Source organism: Manihot esculenta, chromosome 9, assembly GCF_001659605.2.
Source record: "Manihot esculenta cultivar AM560-2 chromosome 9, M.esculenta_v8, whole genome shotgun sequence".
NCBI lineage: Eukaryota > Viridiplantae > Streptophyta > Magnoliopsida > Malpighiales > Euphorbiaceae > Manihot > Manihot esculenta.
The window spans coordinates 2,970,369-2,992,809 of NC_035169.2; the positions used below are offsets into that span (position 1 = coordinate 2,970,369).

At 29.1% G+C, this 22,441-nt stretch overlaps 2 protein-coding genes across 5 annotated transcripts in view; both read left to right on the top strand.

The window, feature by feature from the left end:
* LOC110622665 (pentatricopeptide repeat-containing protein At3g22470, mitochondrial) overlaps positions 1-22,441 on the top strand; it is a 45,161-nt gene that overhangs the window by 18,373 nt on the left and 4,347 nt on the right. Inside the window, exons 2-5 of one of the 4 annotated variants that reach the window (XM_043959752.1) lie at positions 12,100-12,172; positions 12,356-12,401; positions 12,523-12,552; positions 20,039-20,469. The gene's annotated coding sequence lies outside the window, so the exon portion shown is untranslated. Of the gene's footprint in view, positions 1-12,099; positions 12,173-12,355; positions 12,402-12,522; positions 12,724-20,038; positions 20,470-22,441 lie in introns of those variants that run through there. The other 3 variants (XM_043959750.1, XM_043959754.1, XM_043959756.1) reach the window with 3 other exon arrangements.
* LOC110622805 (pentatricopeptide repeat-containing protein At1g63330) lies at positions 9,883-11,885 on the top strand. The gene is made up of 2 exons (XM_043959852.1): positions 9,883-10,993; positions 11,101-11,885. The coding sequence occupies exons 1-2, from the start codon at positions 9,883-9,885 to the stop codon at positions 11,883-11,885; spliced, it is 1,896 nt and encodes a 631-aa protein (XP_043815787.1).

Below are 22,441 nucleotides of genomic sequence, written 5' to 3' on the forward strand. Positions count from 1 at the left end.
TATTTTGGATCGGTTAAATAAAAATTGCAAACGAAAATGCAATTGAAAATCTGGTTCAAATTTCGTAAAGGGTGTAAGGAAGCAACATTGAGTCACTTTGCTCTGTAGATGATTTGTTTTTGTCTTGTCATGGGGCTAGGAATTTGGTCTGTGGGCTTGGAGAGGCCTTGAAGTTGAGGAGGTTTTAGGATTGCAAGTAAATGAGTCTAAGAGCTGTGTTTATCTTGCAAGAGTGCTAGAGGAGATTAAGCAGCAAATTCTACAATTCCTCAATTTCAGGGAGGCATTTCTTCCTGTTATCTATTTGGGATTACCTCTGGTATCTACTAGTATTAAAAAAGAGCATTTTCAGAAGCTTATTAGTATAATAACTAGTAGAATTGACTCATGGTCTGCTAAATAATTATCCTATGCTGGTAGGGTACATGGTGAGGAATAAGTTGAAAAGCCTCAGTTTTTGGGGATCTCTAAACCTTGTAATGCTAGTTGATCTTGAAAGAATTGGTGAAAATTAGAGATTGTTTTAGAAAGCATTGTGCATATAAGTTGGGAAGAGGGGTTTTTCATTTTGGTATGACCCTTGCATGGGTGGGAAAAGTCTTGTTGAGAGGTCTCTGAGTTGAATATGGGATATTCTGACATCATAGACATACTAAGGTGAGGGAGGTTTGGAGGGATGGTATGTGGAGGCTTCCTAATCCATTGGGTTCCACTATGGAAGGAGCCTGGGAAGAGGTTCAGAAATATTACGTAAGCAATGAATGGGCAGATTGTATTAAATGGAAACTCATAGACTTACACTGTTAATAGTACTTGGAAAGTCCTAAGAAGGAAGGGTGGAGTGGTTAATTGGTGGAAGGTGGTGTGGGGTGAGCGTATTCCCAGGCACAGTTTTATAACCTGGTTAGCTATCTATAGTAGACTTGTTGTCAAAAAGAGGCTACTTAGATGGGGAATGGTAAATAATGCGTGGTTTTGCTTATGATTACTTAATATTAATTAGATTAATGATCACTAATAGATAAAAGTGTCTGAAGGAAAGAGACACTTATAAAGATTAGTGTGTAAAATCTATATGATTATTTAATATTAATTAGATTAATGCTCACCTATCGAAAAAGGTGAAATTAAGTAAAAAGGTCATGTTTTTTTAGTAAATTGTATCGCTCACGATTAAGTAGAAATGTTCTTGTGACAATACTTTACAGTTTTGGCATGGTGCAGTAGTTAGGAGTATAAATGAATTAAATTATTTGTTTGTGAGTTATTTGAGATTCGACTCGATAAAAATTTAATCGGGCTCGATCTAATTTATATACAAGCCAAGTTCGAGCTTAATTTTTAGACTTGTTTAGTAAACGAGTCAAGTTTGAACTCCATAGTATTCGGCTCGTTAAAACTTGTGTGCTCGACTCTTTTCCGAGTTTATGAACAGATTCACAAATAGGCTCGTAAATTATCTCGTTAAGTAGGCTGAGATTAACATCATAAGATAAATAAATTCAAATCATGCATATATTTTCATAAGCCAACCTAAATTTTCTAAAGTTCAAGTCTACATAGTTTAATTACATTTTTCAAACTTGCAGATATTTGGATCGTTAAGATTTAAGAGCTCATTCTTTACAAGTTTGTGAGTTAATTTTTATATATATTTATTGAATTAAAATTAAGTATTTGATTGTCTAGTATAACTTGGTTAAGTGACTAAAAGAATATGTAATTCATCTGAAATTATAAATTCAGTTTTCACTCCTCTATTTCCCAAAAAATAATTATTATAATAAAATAGATAATTGCTAAAAAAATCTTACATTTTTAATTTTATTACGGTTATACCTTAAACTTTTAAATTATTATCGATTTAATCGTGAAATTTGTTGATGTGTCATACTGATATGATATTGATATGGCGAATGACGTGGCAATTCTGTTAGTTTTTAACGGCACAAGTAACAGTAGGGTATAATTAGAACAACTTTAAAAGATAAGGGTTTAATTGACACAAAAAAAAAAGTATAGAGTGTAATTACAATAAAATCAAAGTACAAAATTTTTTTTTCCATTAACGGTTGAACATATTAGTTTTAAACTAAAAATCATTATATATGTACATAAATTGAACTGTTCATGAATTATTCGATATTAAACTTGATAAAAACTCAACTCGTTTAAGTCTGTCTGCTAAATGAGGTTTAAGTTTCTTTACTAAATGGGGCAAGTTTGAATTTATCGATACTTGATTGGAGTTCGAAATAAGTAAAAATTGAGTTTCACTCAACCTCAAAGAACTTTTAAGAAATTAAGTTTAAGCTTTTCAAAGTTTGGATCGTTTCACTCACACCCCTAACAGTAACTCCTCCATTCAGTCCTTTCTTGTGAGTCTCAGATGAAGAAGGATTAGATGAGGAGATCAAAAATCTTTATCCGTTACTTGTGGATTATTTGTTATTTACATTTGTAGATATTATTTAATTTTATGTTTACAATAAAAATATACTTTTAATTATGAATTTCATTTTGGTGTTGTATTGAATTATTTATGTTCGAAATAATTTTTGATTTATTGTTTCAATGCACTATATTTGTAGTTGATTGTATAAATATTGGGTTTTTGATATTTACAGGTGTTTTAGATTAGTGGCATAAAAATTATAAAGAGAAACGCAAATTAAAAGTATATTTATAAAATTACAAATAAATTTATAAATAAATATTTTATTACATTTACAAACGGTGTCGTATATAATTTAGCAAGCAATGTCCATAAATAGATAAGTTTAAATTACAAATGGACTTAATTTTTTGTATGATTAATGAATTTATAAATAAATAAATTATTTGAATTTTAAATGAATTTTACAAATATATAAACAGTTTGAATTACAAATATATTTCATATCAGACATTTATATCATAAATATTTTTATAAATAGATTGTCCATTTTATATCATAAATGAATTTACAAATAAATTATCTGTTTATACATAAAATTTTATTTATAAATGAGAGAATATATAATAAAAAATTTTATTTTTCATTTCAAAAATATTACATATGAAATTTACATAAAGTTTGCGATCGTATATTAAATTACAAATGAAAGTGCATAATTTTCAACTAGATTTTTTCATGTGTAATTTTTTTTTTTTTTTTTTAGTGGCAAGTCTAATAAGAATGTTGAACAAATACTTGGTCTCTTTTTATTCGCAGACGAGACATTACAGTGGTAAAAGTTAGGATCTTTTTAATAGGATTTGAACAATATAAATAAAAACAAAGGCTGGGGGAGAAATAATAGGATTGCAAAAAATATATAAGATAATTTATTATTATAAAAATAAATGAATAATCTTATTTAACATTTATTCGCTAATAAAAATTAAATAATTCAATATATTTTAAAAATTTTAAGTTATAAAATTCTAATAATGTGATATGAAAATATATACAATAATTTAATATTATACTAAAAAGGAATTATTTTTATTTAAATTAATTAATAACAAAATTAAATTAATCAATACTTTGAATAAATTTCAACTTATAAAATTATAGTAAAAAAAATAAGAATTCTAATATCATCTCAAACTCAGTTTTAAAATAAAACTCCTTCTACATTATTTACATAGGAATAATATTAATAAATTAAACTAATATTATGTTTTTAATGGAATAAAATAAAATGATATAAAATATTAATGTGGTTGATTAATTTTGAAATTCTAATACATTTTTAAAGTTAGTGTACAGTAAAATTAATATAAAATACACTTAATTTAATTAATTAAATAATAACTTTAATTGATTAAAATATATACACATAAAAACTCCATGTGATTAATAAAAAAATAATAACTTTAATTGAATGAAATATAAAAGTTTAATGTAATCAATTTTTAATAAAGAGTGAACTATATTTATTATAAATTTATTATAATAATGAATAATTAAATTTAATTAATTTAAAATTAATAATAATAATGATCATAAGAATAATTTATATAAAAAAATAACGTTATAAAAATTTAAGATGCTATAAAATTTTTTTAATAAAGTTTATTGGTGCAAATATATATCTAGTTTTTCTTAATTCAATTATTATCAATTTATTTTACTCTTTTAATAATTACTCTCTTAAAATATGTTAGAGAAACACTTTTTTTGTAAGTTTTATACCAAACGTACTTTATATTCATTTGATAAATCTGCTAAAATTTAATTTATTGTACAGAATTTAAAATTATTTATTTTTCTTTTTAAAAAATAAAAAAAATCTTTGTTTTACCATGTTTCAGCTTTTATGTAATTAATATGAATAAAGATTGGTTTTATACTTAGTAAAATATAAATTCAAGTAAATTCATGTATAGATTTGTCCTAAAATATATGTAAAATGTAATGTAATTAATATCAATAATAGTATTTAGTGATGGTATCCTCAGCATATATAATGTCGGGTATAAATTTGTAAAATAAATAAATACGGAATGGTTGGTTGTGGATAATTTTTGTGATACTTAGGTCAGTAAGTGATTTATCAGAAATTTTAAAATAAAAGGTATAGAGAATAGTTTGATTAAAAGAGTATATACATGAGGTGTCTTTTTATAGGTCTAAAGTTGGTTGATTTTTGGTAGAAGTAGGATTCTTTTTTGAAATCTATTTTTGTAACGACCCGGAAACCGGACCGCTACCGGCGCTAGGATCCAGATCGACTTAAGGTCGCCGGGATCCGTAGCAAACCTACTATACAACCTGTGTACCTGATAAAACCCATACATGATCATACATTTTCATAACATTTTAAATTTTTCATATGCAAGCTTGACCTGTGCATGCACCATAGCCAAAAACACAAAACCCCTATACTAGAGCCCTCATCAAATGCTCTAGTAGGGTCAACATTTCATACGTCAAGCTTGGTTCAACATACCTCATCATTAAAATATTTCATATAGATCATGTATAAAAGGGTTTAACCATACATCACTAGGGCAAAGCACAATTCTATCCATAATACATTACATTACATTATATTACATTTCGTTCCATATCATGTTCACTACTGTTCTATTACATAACATAACTATTACTCTTGCTGACTTCTTGAGCTACCTCTGACCTGCAAACTGGGGGTTAGGGGAAATGGGTGAGCTACTAAGCCCAGTGAGCAGAACCATAAAACAGTTAAATAATCATATGCTCATATGGAATGCACCACAACACAAACAATACACATTAAGGATGGACTGACCCAAAAATCCCTCTACTCTGTGCCCGGCCCTCGGTGGAGCTCCTCATGACTTCTTTACTTACATAAATTGCGTGCCAGGGGCGTAGAATGGGCAATTCTGGTCTTTCATTACATAACATAATATGTAGAGGGCTAATGGTCGTCCTGTTGTCCATCCACATCAACAACCAGTTATGCAGTGCAGCATATTCGTGAAGTCTAATGCAAACAACCTATTACATATACATGATGCGTGAACATGCTTAAAACATTTGATTTCTTGAGATAAAAGATTAGTTTAGTTCTACTCACCTCTGACTGACGCTTAACTAACTCTGAAGCAGCTAGCTCACTGCTGGTCTCTTCGGTCTCTCGGCTCCGAACCTACACAGGTGGACTCAAATGAGGGACCAAACATACTCTATAAAGACTCTAAATATAGCCCCCAAAACCCCCCAAAGCATCATAAAACATGCATGCAAAACAGGCAAGGGAAGGCTGGACAGAGGACTTTCGGCGGCAGGTTCGGCGGCCGAAGGTCCCTACAGATCCGAAAGTCAAGCACTTTCGGGGGCAGGTTCGACGGCCGAAACTTCACTCTAGAGACGAAAGTCACCAACCTTCGGCTGCTGAAACTCCTCTCCAGAGCCGAAAGTTCAACTTTCGGAGGCGAGCTTAGGCGGCCAAAACTGCCTCCACAGTCAGGTTCGACGGCCGAACATGGCTTCGGCGGCCGAACCTGGATCCTTCTGAGTGGCAGAACCCGATTCTGCCATTCCACATCTAGCCTCCCAAAACCTTCCAAACTCAAACTCAACACACCAAAGCATGCATAAACACATTCTTAAGCATATAGGGGCATAAAACTAGCCTAAACCCCAACATAACATCACATAAACATACATAGAGCATACATTCAATATAAACCCTAACATTTTCACAACTAACCTAAACATGCATCAACAACCCATAACCCCCTTATAAAACATACTTAAAACATAAAAAAGGGTATGGATCTACACTTACCTCTTGAAGATCGAGAGGAGAGGTGATCCAAACTTGGAGATTGGGAGAAATCGAGCTCCGGGGTCTCCAAGCTTCAAAACTTTAATCTTAGCTTAAAAACTTCAAAATAAGGGTAAAAACTCATCAAAAACATAATTGATTTGTAGGAAAACATAAAATCAACCAAAGGAGGGCGAAATCTCACCTATGCTCAAAAATAGAGAGAGAAAACTCGTCCGTTTTCGGATAAGGGGCTTTTTATAGGTGGCTGGCCAGACCACCTTCGGAGGCCAAAAGTGCCTCCGCAAGAGGCCAATGTTCGGAGGCCGAACATGAGGTTTGGCGGCCGAACCTGGCTTTTTTCCTCCTTGGTCTTTTCTTTCAAAACTCAATTTCCTTCTTCATTAAAACCATAAGAACATATAAAAATATTTTAGAAAACCTTTATTTTCACCATTCTAAGGGATTCCGGCCTTAAGATTCCAGATTTCAACGGAAATTCCGCTGGAAAATTGGAATTCCGGTGCCGGAACTTAGCCAGGTGTTACAATTTTGGTCCTAAATTGTAGAATTTTACTTTAAAGACTTTTTACTTATATGTGATTTAGAATCCTAATTGTCATACGACTTTTACGTGATTTGAACAATGTTGTCTATTTGGATTTCGGCCTAGTAGGCCGAAGCCTTCGGCTCCGTGATCGTCACCTTTGGTTTCAATCCTAAGGCTGAGACCTCGTGTTGATATTAGCCTTGAGGCTGAAATCTTGAGGTCTCGACATCCATTTAGCATTTTGGATGCCGAGATCTAAGAGTTTCGACCTTTCGGTCCTAAAGCCGAACACCTTTGAGTATCAGAACCTTATTTCTCACTAAAATGCATCGCTTAGAATCAAGCAAAATATGACATATTTTTAAACTAATATAAATGATTAATTATATAATATTATGATATAGACACTAGAGAGCATTTTAGTTTTCTTTTTTTTTCTTTATATATATATATATAGACACTTGAGTTTATCTTATATATGTCTATAAATGGTAGTTTTAGAATTTAAGATATAAATATAAATAATAAGGTATTATTATTTAAATTGCCAAAACTACATTTAATAATTGTAAGTTTGATGAGTAGCAGAACTCACCACTTGTTTCTTATTAAATTTCATAATTTTAATATAAATAATTAATTTTTACTTAAAATTTAATTTTGTTCAGGTTTTTAAGCGGAAGTTAAAGAAAAGGAACGCAAATAGGCTTAATTAAAAGATTTTCAAATTGAGAGTTACAGTATTGGGTAAGCCTGTAGTCCAAGACAATGGACAGCTTCCGATTTCAAAAAATGCAACTTCAGCCCAATTTTTTCAGCTGTATTAATATAAGATCAACTTTAAATTGGAGCAAATACAATCATATTAGAATAGGGATAAGATAGAAGTAATAAAATTTATTTTAAATTGTAAATATTTATATTTTTGTTGGAAAAAAATCCATATAAAGGCTACTCAAAAATTAATCTAGGTATCATATTTTTCTCTTCTTCTTCTCCCCTCTCAAATTTGGCCACCTCCTTGCTGTCCCCTTCTTCTTCTCTTTAGTTTTTGTAATTTTATCATGACTCTTAGGGATTGACCAATTCTTTTCAATTGAAAGTTAATCTAAATTGAGGTTTTATTCAAGTTGTGAGATTATGTGCTTAAATTCTCTTCCTATTATTTCTATTTTCTATTAATTTCTATTTTCAAAAAATACGACCTCGATTGTTGTCCTCTTAGAAATTAAGGGGCCCATTGAATCTCTTGGAAAGACAACATATTACTCATTAACTCAATTAAATTCGTAATTGTTTAATTGAGTTAATAATAAATACTAATTATGTTAAGAAATTAGTTTTGATTTAAATAATTCGCGTGTTATTATTGATCAAATTTAGTGCAAACTTCTTTTCTTTTGTTGGAGTGGTTTGACGTCTTTGTCAACAGACAACTTATGAGCAGTGAGAGCGAAATTCACTCTTATTACATCTTTTGGAGACCAAGCGAAAATGGTTACTTGGCAATTTAGCAACTCTATTAAATAAGTCTTTGTTTCACTGGTTAACGCAATACCGAACCGTACTTTTTGATTCTTATCTAATTCAACCTTTTCTACTAGGTCTCTAGCTCTGTTTTTATGTGAGATTCTGGCTTCTTTAGCAAGTCAATGGGTATTGTGGCTTTCTCGAGACTTTTTGCGGGGTGTTCGTAATATTCTTTAGCCAATCTCAGGCTACCTCAGACCACGGTTATCCCCCTGGAGCTGTTAACTTAAGACACATAGTATCCGTGTTAATAACAATACTGTGACAGTTTAGAACTGGGCGACTGAGTATCACATGGTACACAAATGAGATATCTACCATCGCAAACTCTACATACAACTCTCGCCTATATTTTTCGTCACCCAGGGAAGGTTGATGGTATCTACTACTGTCACGGACTTATCTCCTAAGATAGGAAACTTTGACAAGACTGTTTTTATCTAAATCTAACTTGTTAAAAATATTTTATATGAGAAGGTTAATGGAACTAACTGTATTCACCCATACTCGCCTTACTTCGAATCTATTTTAGAAGGATTTTAACAACCACTAGGTCATTTTGAAAGAATCCAATCACTTTACCTACAGGACCAAACCTTTATTTTTTCCTTTACCCTTGTCATGTCCTCTATAATGATATGTATGATTCCGGCCATTTAGCTATTTCAAGATAGAGAAGAGATATTTCTTTTTTAGAGAATTAGATATATTATATGACCCTATTTACGCTGGACTGTATCTGATAACGGTTACTTTACATTGAAATCTTGATAATCAACCGCATATTTAAAGTGTCTGAATTTTTCTTTTCTCAAATGAAAAAGTATTACTTATTTATAAGGTTCTTGTCATATCACCCTATTTTATGGCAATAACTTATAAATTTATTGTATTTTATTATTATTTATAAATATTTAATTTAATTGATTAATTATATCAATTTTCTATTTAAATTTAAATAAATTTTATTATAAGAACCCACTAAAATTTAAAACTTCTTATAAAATATTAATTTTATAATATCAATACTTGAGTTGGCTAAAAATTTCAGCAATAAATAATTCATGCTAATAATTTTTACTAATTAATATTTCATAAAAATAATAAATCGGCATAAAATTTATTTTTTTAATATTATAATAAATAGATATAAAAATAAAAGTATTAGTAATCAATACTATTTTATAAAAATAATATAAAAAATGAATTTTAAAGCCATTTAAATTTTTGATAATTTTATATTTTAATGTTTAGGTTCACACATTAATTTAATTTTTTTAATTTAAAATTTATATAACCGCCTTTAATATACACAATGTCTACAAATAGAAAGTAGGTTAAAAAAATAATTATTACAAAATGATAAATTTAATTTGTTATTAAATAATATTTTTATATGAAAATTTAATAAAAAAATACAAAATGTGGTGCATAAGAACAACGAGTAATGCATTTACCACTTTACCAGCGGCAGAGAGCCTTCCTTTTCCGATTCTCTATTTCCTTTCCTCATTCCCAATCTCCAATCCATCCCTAAAACCAACCGACGAGAGATCGATGATGATGAAGATGCCTTGGAGGAGGAAAAGCAGGAGCTTCCATCTTCAGCTACAAGGGGCAATTGGTACCATTCAATCTCCATTCCTATTCTTATTTACCAATTGTTGCCATTCTTCTACTTCCACACTTGAAGATGCACGCTTCTTGACAAATAACTTTAAATCTGCTTCTTTTACGCACCTTGATGATGCCATTGCTTCCTTCAATCATGTATTTCATAAGCATCCTCTGCCTTCTAGGGTTCCATTTAATAGATTCTTATCTGCCCTTGTGAAAATGAAACAATATCACACTGTCCTTTCCATGTCCAAAACAATTGAATTGGTAGGAATCTCTTACGATGTTTGTTCTCTTAACATCTTAATTAATTGCTTCTGCCGTTTACATCTTGTGGATTTTGGCTTCTCTGTTTTCGGGAAGATGTTCAAATTTGGATTGGAGCCTACCACTGTGACATTTACTACCTTAATTAATGGGCTTTGTATGGAGAGTAAAATCGATAAGGCAGTGGAATTTTTCGATGATATGGTTGCACGTGGTTATCAACCTAATGTTTATACGTACAATGTGATAGTAAACGGAATGTGTAAATTTGGGAAAACAAACGTGGCTGTTGGGCTGCTAAAGGGAATGGCTGATAGAGGTTGTGAGGCAGATGTTGTGACATACAGTGCAATCATTGACGCCCTTTGCAAAGATGAGCTAGTTGGTGAGGCTTTAGAGCTCTTCTCTCAAATGAGGAATAAGGGCATTTCAGCTGATGTCATCACTTACAATGGTTTAATTCATGGTGTTTGCAAATTAGGCCAAAAGAACCAAGCATTGGCCTTGATGAATGAAATGGTGGAGCAAAACATATTACCAAATGTTTATACCTTCAGTGTATTGATTGATGCTCTTTGTAAGGATGGAATGGTTTCAGAGGCTCAAAATACATTCAATGTAATGATTCAAAGAGGTGTAGAGCCTAATGTGGTCACCTACAATTCCTTAATTGATGGTCTTTGCATTTCAGACCAATTCAAGGAAGCTTTGGCCTTGTTGAAAGAAATGGTGGGGAGGAACATATCCCCTGATGTTTTTACCTTCAATATATTGATCGACACTCTTTGTAAGAAAGGACTGGTTTCAAATGCAGAGAATATAATCAAAATAATGATTCAAAGAGGGAACCTACCGTTGTCACTTATAGTTCATTGATGGATGGATATTGTCTAGGCAGCCAAATTGATAAGGCTAGAAAGCTATTTGATCTGATGGTGACCAATGAAATAGCTGACATTTTTAGCTACAACATTTTGATCAATGGATATTGTAAGTGCAAAATGATAGATGATGCAAGGCAGATTTTTGATGAAATGTCTCATAAAGGTTTAGTTCCTGATGCTGTTACTTATCATACTCTTATAAAGGCTATGTTTCAAGCAGGGAGGCCCCAAACTGCAAAAGAGCTCTTTAAGGATATGTGCTCTCATGGTCAACAGCCAAATATAGTAACCTTCTCAATTATGATTGATGGCTTGTGTAGACAGGGGAATCTCGACGAGGCACTCACCCTATTGAAAGCAATGGAGAAAAGTCAGTTGAAGCCTAATTTTGTAATCTATAGCAGTCTGATCAATGGTATGTGCAAAGTTGGGAAGATTAATGATGCCAGGGAACTTTTTTCTAGTCTTTTTGAAATTGGTTTACAACCTGATGTTTATGTATATAATGCAATTATGAAAGGACTCTGCCAACAAGGATTAATGGATGAAGCGTATAAGGTATTTAAAGACATGGAAAAGGTAGGATGTTTACCAAATAATTGTTGTTATAATATCATCATTCAAGGGTTTCTCAGGCATGAGGATTTACCAAAAGCATCCGAACTAATCAACGAAATGGTTGATAAGGGGTTCTCTGCTGATGATGCTACCACAGAATTGGTAGTACATTTATCGCGGAATAATAATCTCATTCTGAGGCTTTTAAAGGTGCGCAATGAGGGATCAACAAACTAAATTTGTTATATCTTGACCATTCAAGTGTATCTTGGAGCACAACTTGGTAATTACCTTTTTCAAATATAATAGATATGTAATTTAACTAACTTCTTCAAATATCATTTTTAATTTCAATCAGCTGTGATTCTCTTCCACAAAACGAAAATTTCTAACGCTGCAAATTACCTGTGGTGGAAACCATGATATGTGTGTGCCTTTCGCTTGAATTCAGACATGGACTAGATTTCTTTGATATAAGATTGTTGATGAATGGAGGTCATGGATTTCTAATCATCAAGTTGCTGGTAAACCCACCATCTCCATTACAATTTTTTTTTGGCTGCTACTACAGCCTTTACTCGAGAGCTCAGTCCTAAAATTTATTTGAGAACTAAAACTAATTGGTTCCATACTACAATGCCTAAGAATCTTTATCTATTTATTTTTGTGCTCAATGACCTTTCAAAATGCTATCATTTCTCTTGTAGGTACTTGCAAGGATATGACTACAACTTCACCTTTCTAACCATAAAGGTATAAGCAATTCATTTTTGCTTAGTTATTATAATTTTTAATAATAATGAAAGTAATGATTATAAACCAGTGTGCTGTAATTGAGAATTGATTTAACAATTAGACTACACTATAAATGCAGGGTGCAAGATATACAGTCTCAGAGTACAAGGTAAGAGAATCACTAGACTTCTACAGCTGTTGGTTGGATGAAATGTCACTAAAATTATACACAACAGAAAATGTTATGGGAATTGAGGGAAAAGCAAACATCCTCTTTGTCACCTTTTTTTTTTCTAGTCATCAAGTTGGGTATATATAAATATAGATCCTTAATTTCTTTAATTTTCCTTCAAATCAAATTAGTGAAATCATTGCATTAGCATCTAATAATATGAAGTTCACAATCTTTTCCAATGAAATCAATTTTTTAGCATGAAAATTTGAATTTTAGAAATGCTTGTGGAAGCTATGTATATATATTCTTCCCTTTGAGATTCTTTACTTTGTGCCAAGTTGATTGGATGTGTAACTGGCGATTAAATGTTGATAGTTTATAGCAATAGCTATCAAATAAAGCGAGTCCATTTTAAGGATATGATTAAATCACTTTGCTTGGCCTAATGCAACTATTTTCTAACTGCTTTCTAAATTAACCAAACCTCTATTGTATGATTTGTATCCTGCTGAAGCCAAGGTACAAGTGTAGTGGTTGAGAAATCTGCCATTTTTTTTTTTAGTTTTTTGTTTGACAGAAAATCTAACAATTTAAGTGGTTGAAACTGTTGAATCTTGTGATAGTAAATTATTTACAATTGCTGTATATTAAGGAAAATTACTTAGGAAATCATCTCTGTATAAGATATCTTTATCGTATTATATAATAATAATAGAATCAAATATGATCATTTTGTCAATATGGTATATAACGGATATATTTTAGTGTTGGACCACCATTTGAGTTATTTGTATGGTGCATTTTGCGATACTTTTATGTGGTGGTATGAATGTGAAACGCATTGTTTCTTACTGTTTGAGATGTTAGTTAAGTTAGGCAAGAAAAGTTATTTTGGTTGTTTCTTTTCTCCTTTCAGCAGTATATAATTAGACATGTTATGTTTTTACCACTTTCTAAACCTTGTAATATACTCGATAAAATTTTCTTTGGGCTCTTGTTTGTACATGGTATTGTTCTTTTTGCTTAATGCATCATTCTTGAAGTTTTTGTGACTGCATCCATGGGAAATGGTTTGTTAGAGAAGGTGGGGCTGACAGGGTACATATTGAGAGGTAGGAAACCAATTGCAAAATGATTCAGATCCTTCTACTCTTCAAAACTCAGATAATCCAAGTAGGATTCTCATATCTGCACCGTTAAATTTAGTAAATTATTCGACTTGGAGTATGTCTATGACTATGACACTTACTTTAAAGAAAGATTTGGGCAACTTATACACCAATTAAAGAAAGAAATAAGTAGTTTCAGTCAAGAATCTATATGAGTTGTTGTTTACTTTACAAAATTGAAGAAACTATGGGATAAACTTGGTGTTTTAAAGCATCATTAAAGAGTAGGTTGAATATGAGTTTGTTTTTAGTATAATTCTATGTTCAGCCTCCTCATTCTTAAAAGAAAAGTTAGGAAGTTAGAAAGTTGGGAGTGGAGGAAAGAGTTTCATATAGATTTTGTGACTTTTGGAAAGCTTTTGGGCATGTTAGAGATACTTGCTGATTGGTTTAGAAATTATAAGCAAAAGAAGATGATGAAAATCAGACATATGCAGCCACTGGGACAAGCAACTGCAATTGGTCCTACTAGCGATTGGAATGCTAGTTTTGCTTCAGCTATTTAACAGGACTTTTTGTCCAAATTTATTTATGAACAAGTTCATAAAAGGCAGGTTAGCTCTGTATATAACACAGCTATAATCAAAGAAGGTGGCAGGAAAAATTGAATCTCACATTAGATCTTTCTTGTGGTCCAGTAGTGTCAATTATAATTTATTTTTATTAATATAATTTATTTAATTAATTTATAATATAATATTTTAATGGATTAAAAAATTATATAAATATACATTATTTAAAATATTTTAATTTAATTTGTTCGATTAATTTACTATTTTAATTTAATTTATTTTCTATTAACAAATATAATAGTAAAATTTTAATAGATTGAATATTTTATTAAAACTATTCTAATGTTTAGAACCGATTGATTGGTCTGAGGGTATCCACAAAAAAGAACTCTATGTGAAATTAAATTCATAATATTTTAATGTTTAGAACTCTATTTGGAACAGAATTTCAGTATAGTTCTGATATGGTTCTAAACAATTTTAGTAGTCTTAATTTGATTTCAGTTTTTTTTTTGTTTTATTTTAATTTTAGTTTCATTTCAGTTTAAATTTTAATTTTTGCAAATAAAATCATAATAGCTTTTTATTTTAAAATATTAAAGAATTAATATCGAAATAATAATAAAAACTATAATATTAACATTTAAATAATAACAATAGTAATATAATATATATTATATACAACTCTCAATAAGAATATTTTATTATTTTATGTAGTTATTAATTATATAATTTTAATTAAAAAATATATGTATAATTAATATATAAAAATATATTATATTACTAATACGTAATTTAGTCATATAATTAAAAACTACAAAATAATTAATACATTTATAGTTGATATAAAAAATATACACATAGATATATACGTATATATAATCTATTTAGGTAGAATACACTAAAATTAATTAATTAAATTATTTAATTATATATTTAATAACTAATTAAAATATATGTTTATTTTTTAATATCATAGCAGCCGAAACCTGATATAATTTGCTTAATTATTTTGAAAATATTTTCTATTTATTATGATCTTTCACTCTTTCATCCTCCACAATTTACAAACAGTTACAAATTTATTTATAAATGTTAAGAGTTTCACAAATGGACACAACAAAAACAGTTTCTTTTCACGATTCTATATTCGTTTGTACATTTATTTATATCTCGATAATTTTACAAATAACTTATATATTCGATTATAAATATGTTTGTAGTAATTTAATTTTACAAATCAATTATACATCCATTTGTAAATTTATATGTTCTTTTAATTTTATAAAAAACGTTTGTAAATTCGTGTGTATTCATTTAATTTCATAAATGAATTATAAATTCATTTACATATCTATTTATGTCTATTTAATTTTAGAATGGTTAAACTTCCGTTTGCAAATCTGTATATGTCCATTTAATTTTACAAATAAATTATAAGTCCATTTGTAAATTATTCTATGTCCATTTAATGTTACAAACAACTTATATATTGGTTCGTAAATTTATTTGTAGCCGTTTAATTTTTTAAAAAAATTATTATTTAGTTCTTATGATATGATAAAATTTATTAGTTGATCCCTTTATTTTAAAAAATAAAATAAAACATTCTTGACATTTTAAAAAGTCTATTAGTTAGTCTCTCCATTAATTTTAGCCGTTAAGTATTTTAATGTTTAGTTCTTATGCCTTGAAAAATTTATTAGTTAGTCCTGCAACTTTTTAAAAAGTCTACTAATTAGTCTCTCTGTATCAGGGGCATTTTATAATTTTTTGCAATACTTAGGGGTTAAAAATAACAGAATGATCAATTAGTAAATTTTTTTAAAACGTCAGGAATATTTTAATGTATTTTCAAAACAGAGGAACCAACTAGTGAGTTTTGTCATACTATAGAGACTAAATAATTAATTTTTCTTAATTTTACAAATCAATTACATGTTTGATTGCAAATTCGTGTCTTTTAAATTTTACTAATGATTATACTTTCATTTGCAAATTTGTGTGTACATTTAATTTTAAAAATGGATTATAAGTCTGTAGCAAATTCTTAGGTGTCTATTTAATATTACAAATGGTTTACACATATGTTGTGAGTTTATTTATGACCATTTAAGTTTACAAATGGTTTATACATCCATTTGCAAATTCGTGTATATCTTTTTAATTTTACAAACAGTTGGATTTTCATTTGCAAATTCTTATGTGCCCATTTAATATGGATTATACATCCGTTTGTGAATCTTTTTATAAATATAATATAAGTTTGTTTATAAATTCATGTATATCCATTTAATTTTATAAACAGTTTATATATTCGTTTATAAATATGTTTGTGATGATTTAATTTTACAAATGAATGACACGTCTGTTTGCAAATCTGTGTGTCATTTTAATTTTATAAACAGATTATAAGTTTGTTTGCAAATCCATATAGGTCCATTTAATTTTTCAAACAGATTATAGGTCTGTTTGCAAATTCTTTTCTGTCCATTTAATTTTACAAAAGATTTACACATCTATTTGTAAATATGCTTGTGACCATTTAATTTTATAAACAAATTACAAGTCTGTTTTGCAAATCCTTCTATTTACATTTAATTTTATAAATTAATTAGATGTCCATTTGCGAATCGTTTGTATACATTTAGTTTTACAAACAGATTGCATGTCCTTTTGAGAAACTAGATTTATCTATTTAATTTTATTAACAAATTATACGTCTATTTGTGAAACTGTTTGTATTCATTTAATTTCCTCTTGCTAATAATCTAATCTTTCTCCCAATGTTCAAAATTAAAATAATCAATCATTTCTTCATCAGCATGCCTTTAATCGACCCACCCCATCTTTTTTAGTGAATCTGACCTCCTCATAGATCCATCGATAATTAAGAGCACTTGAGTAGTTCCACTGACTAGAAGCACCACTCAGATCCACCTATAGATATTTTGTTCGGATAATTTTCACTACAAAAAATTTTTGAATTATCAACAGATTTTATTAATATGGTAATTCGCTAACAATTTCAATCTGTTAGTAAATTTAGGGGTGTAAATGAATTAAATTGTTTTTGAGCTATTTGAGATTCGGCTTGATAAAAACTCGACCGAACTTGACTCGATTTCTATACAACCCAAACTTAAACTTAATTTTTAGGCTTATTTAGTAAACTAGTCAAGCTTAAACTCTATAGTATTCGGCTGGTGAACTTACTCATTTTCGAGTTCATGAGCATGCTCGTGAACAGTTTCGTTAAGCAGACTGAGATTAATATCATAAGAGAAATAAATTCAAATCATATATATACTTTTATGAGCTAAATTTAAATTTTCTAAAGTTATTATAAGAAATTTTTGGATTTTCAACAGATTTTATCGTTAATCTATTGGTACTTTTAACAGATTTCTAACGAATTTGAAAATTTATTGGTAATTGTTAATTGAAAAAATTGTGTAAAAATTCACTAACAGATTTAAAATCCCTTGGTATTACTAACAGATTTAAAAATTCGTTGGAAATTTATAAATTTATAAAATAATTGGTGTTGAAATTTACTAATAGACTTAAAATCCATTAGTAAAACCGTTAGTAATTCACTAACAATTTCAATCTGTTAGTAAATTTAATGGTGTAAATGAACCAAACTGTTCGTGATCTATTTGAGATTCGAGTCGATAAAAACTTGACTCAATTTTTAAATGAGTCAAACTCGAACTTAATTTTTAGACTTGTTTAGTAAACGAGTCAAGTTTAAACTCCATAGTATTCGACTCGTTAAGGTTCGTGAGCAGAACTCGTTTTTGAGTTCATGAGCAGGCTTGCAAACAAGCTCGTAAACAATCTCGTTAAACAAACTGAGATTAATATCATAAGAGAAATAAATTCAAGCTCTGCATATATTTTCATGAGCCAAATCTAAATTTCTTAAAGTTCAGCTCTATATAGTTTAATTATACTTTTAAAACTTGCATATATTTGGATCATTAAGAGCTCATCTTTATAAATTTACGAGCTAATTTGTATATTTATTTATTTAGTTTTAAATTAAAAAGTACTATATATGTAAATAAATTGAACTATTTGTGAACTATTTGAAACTAAACTCGATAAAAACTCGACTCGTCTAAATTCGTTTGCTAAACGAGCTAAATTTGAACTTATTAATACTCGGCTCAAGTTCGAAAGGAATAAAACTCAAGTTCAGCTCGAACTGAAACAAATTTTAACGAACCAAACTTGAAATCTTCAAAAGTTAGTGCTGCTCGGTTCGTTTGAACCCTAAGTAAATTTTAAAAAGTGTTTAAAATACTAACAAACTCTAAATCCGTTGGTAATTTGCCCAAAAAATTACTAACGAATTTAGAAATTTGTTTCTAAACTTTATCAATAAATTAATAAATAAAAGAAAAATGTTGAATTTATCAACAGAAACTATCCGCTAGTAAATTCATTGGTAAATTTAAAATAAAATCATGTATAAAACATTTGCGTTCTTTTTTTACAACTCACAACTTTCAGTTACCAACGGATTTATTAACAGATTTTAAATCCGTTGATAACTTTTAGAGAGAAAAAAGTTACTTTTTTTTAAAAAAATTAATAACAAATTACAAATTTATCAGTAATTCGTTTGTAAATGTTACACCAGCTCCTATACTTATATCATTCATTCATTTTATCATTTTTCTTTCTTACATTTTCTTTCTCTTTCTCTCATTTGCTTTATTTTTCAACTACTTTCTTTCATTTCACTTTTTTTATCTCATAAATTTTTTTCTTTTTTCTATTATTTTCCTATAATCACTTATCCTATTTTCTCTTGTTCTCTTTCCTCTTCTATTATTTTCTTCATTCTTCATAATTTCCTTTCATTTTCTCCATTTTTTTCATTTTTTTTCTTTTCTTTTCTCCAATTTTCTTCCTTGTCTCTATAATTTTCGTTTATATTAGTTTTTCTAATATTATTTTCTTCTATCATTTTCTTTCTATTTATATTTTTTTCTATTATTTTCTCTTTATTTATTTTCTTCTCTAATCATTTGTTTACTTTTATTCATTTCTCTAATCATCTTTACTCTGCACTCATTCTTTCTTCTTTTTCATAATTTTTATTTTTCTATTATTTTCTTTATTTTTCTCTTTTTTCTTTCTTTTTTCTTATTTCCTCTCATTTTATACAATTTACTTTTCTCTTATTTTCACTTTCTATGTATTTTTAATAAATATTAGACATAAATTAAAATTTAATAACAATAATAATATAATTTTAAGTCTTATTAAATTAATAAAAAATTATTAAACTCTCAATAGATTTACTAACGGATTGAAATCCGTTTGATGGGTATTGATGATAAAGGATTATTTAGAGTCTGTCAGGAGGTTTAACCAATATTGTTTAGCTAATACCATATAAGAGAAAGATAGGTTAGAATCCGAAAAATCTTATTGAAATTTTTTAAATATTGAAAAGTGAGTCGCTAATAGCCAACGAAAACTATTTATAAAAAAAAATCTTAATATGTAAAATTGTAAAAATATTTTAAAAAATAATTAAAATGTAAAATTAATCACTCAAACGATGAAATTTTTATCTAGTCTCCATGCTTGCCACTATCACAATTTATTTTGTATTGAAAAACCAGAAATTTATTTTATCTAGTCTCCATGCTTGCCACTATTAAACCCAACTGAAAATTTGGTGGTTGGATTTGAACTTAGTTTGATTCATTCAAATACTTATTCTCATTTTTTTTTATTACTTTATTAATTGCAACCTACATCTATGTTTGGAAATAGGTGCAGAGTATTGGAGAAGAAGAGCTTAGAATCCGGAGCTTGATGATGACTGCTAAGTGTGTGTTTGGAGATGGTTTCTTTTCAGAAGCTGCGCGGGTCACATTTGTTTTTACCTTGTTTAATATATTTATTTATTATTTAGTTTATTTTTCAGTTAATGAATTTAAGTTTTAAATCTATAAGTATGGTCCTTGGATTCAGAAGGGATGAGACACTTTTAAGTATTAGTGTGTAAAATCTATATGATTACTTAATATTAATTAGATTAATGATCACTGATCAACAAAAGTGAAGCAACCAAACTCATGTAAATCTTATTTTTTTAGCAGAGTGTAGTGCTCCAAATCAGGTAGGTGTTCATGTGACAGGTATTTTACAGTCTCATTATGGTGTAGTAGTTAGAGGTGTAAATGAACCGAACTATTTGTGAGTTACTCGATCTTTGCATTGATAAAAATTTGACTGGACTCAATTCGATTTATAAACGAGTCAAGATCGAGCTTAATTTCTAAGCTCGTTTAGTAAACCAGTTAAACTTGAACTCCATAGTATTCAGCTCATTAAAACTTGTGAACTCAGCTCATTTCTGAGTTTATAAGGAGACTCGCGAATAGGCTCGTGAACAGTTTCCTTAAATAGATTGAGATTAATATCATAGGAGAAATAAACTCAAATATTATATAAACTTTCATGAGCCGACTTAAGTTTTCTAAAGTTCAATATTTTTACTCGTTATTAATTCAATATTTATGTTAATTCAAAATTTTTATGTTAATTCAATATTTTCAGTCTTTATTAATTTTAGCTAATCTTATTAATTTTTATTAATTTATTCAATAATTTTAATAATTTTGTTATTTTTAACAAAGTTTCGTGTTGATATAAAAAAATAAAATATTTAATTTTTTATTATAACCATTTCTTTTTTTTAATCGAAGATAACCATTTCAACATTCTGTATGAAAAATTTAGAGAATTAATTAAATGTGAATATTGCATATAATTTGTGATAATCTCTCCCATTTCAAACTCCTAACAAAAAATCTACTGACCTTTAAATTAATTCTGCCATTTTAAGAAACTAAAAACCATAAAACTGAATAAATTTTATCGTCATATCTTATTATTCTCAAAATTATAAACTTAAGCATCACTCCATATTTAGCAATTACCATTAATAAATCAAAACGTAAATAATTAGATAATTAACAAAGATTCTTCTTCACTGCCTTAATTTGCAACTTTTTAAAACCAATTAAAAAACTAATCCAGCTAAAAAAACTTTGCTTAATGCTGGAACTCCAAATTTCATTTGAAAAATTCACTCGTTATCCATATATATAAACTGAATTTCAAACTATTCTTTTTTGTTATAAAATTTCCTTTCGGATTTTCTAACTCTCAACCTTTCTTTAACTTAAAAAAATTTCATCAATAATGCCATCGTCGAAAGCTTCTAGTAGGAAAATAGTTCTACTGATCAGAAAGCCAAAACTCCACAAGTTCGAAAAGGCTACATAGCCATGTATGTGGGTGACGAGAGTAAGAGATACCAAGTTCCAGTGGAGAATCTGAAGTTTCCAGCATTACAAGAATTGATTAAACAATCTCAGAATGGTGATCTCGACTCCAAGATTGATGGGCCAATCGTGCTTGCTTGCACTACTGACAAGTTTGATGAAACTTGCAAGGGGATTCTCACGTTTGATGAAACTTTAGAGAGTTTTGAATAATTCTTTTTTATATGATTAAATTATTAATAGGTCATTGTAGTTTATCAAAATTAACTATTCAATCTCTATTTCTGTAATGACCCGGGAACCGGACCGCTACCAGCGCTAGGATTCAGATCGACTTAAGGTCGCCGGAACTCTTTAGCAAGCCTACTGTACTTTTTATTGTACCTGATAAAATCCCATACATGATCATACCTTTACAAAAAAACTTAAACATTTCATGAAATCAAGCTCAACCTGTGCATATATCATAAACTGAAACATAAAACCCATATAGAGCCCTCATCAAATGCTACAGTATGGTCAACATACATGCCTTGCTTGAAACATAACTCATACATAAAACTTTTACAATAAAAAAAATCATGTAAACTGGGATTACAAGACTATCAATAGGGCAAAACACAATTCTAATCCATTATAACATTACATGTCCACAACTATTCTATTACCTAACTATACCAGCTACTATGCCGGCTCCCCGATGCTATCTTAGACCCTGCAAAGTCTGGGGTTAGGGGAAATGGATAAGTTACAAGAGCTTAGTGAGCATAACAGTAAAAACAATTTAATAAACATATGCTCATATGAAATGCGTCACAACACAAACAAATCACCTTAAGATGGACTTATCACCAGTAACCCTCTACATATTCCAAATAATGTC

What these genes read in the sequence shown, in the direction of transcription:
- LOC110622805 (XM_043959852.1), top strand. Translation starts at nt 9,883, where the DNA reads ATGATGAAGATGCCTTGGAGGAGGAAAAGCAGGAGCTTCCATCTTCAG. An exon ending in TATATTGATCGACACTCTTT is followed by an intron (nt 10,994 to 11,100) that starts GTAAGAAAGGAC and finishes GATATTGTCTAG; the next exon opens with GCAGCCAAATTGATAAGGCT.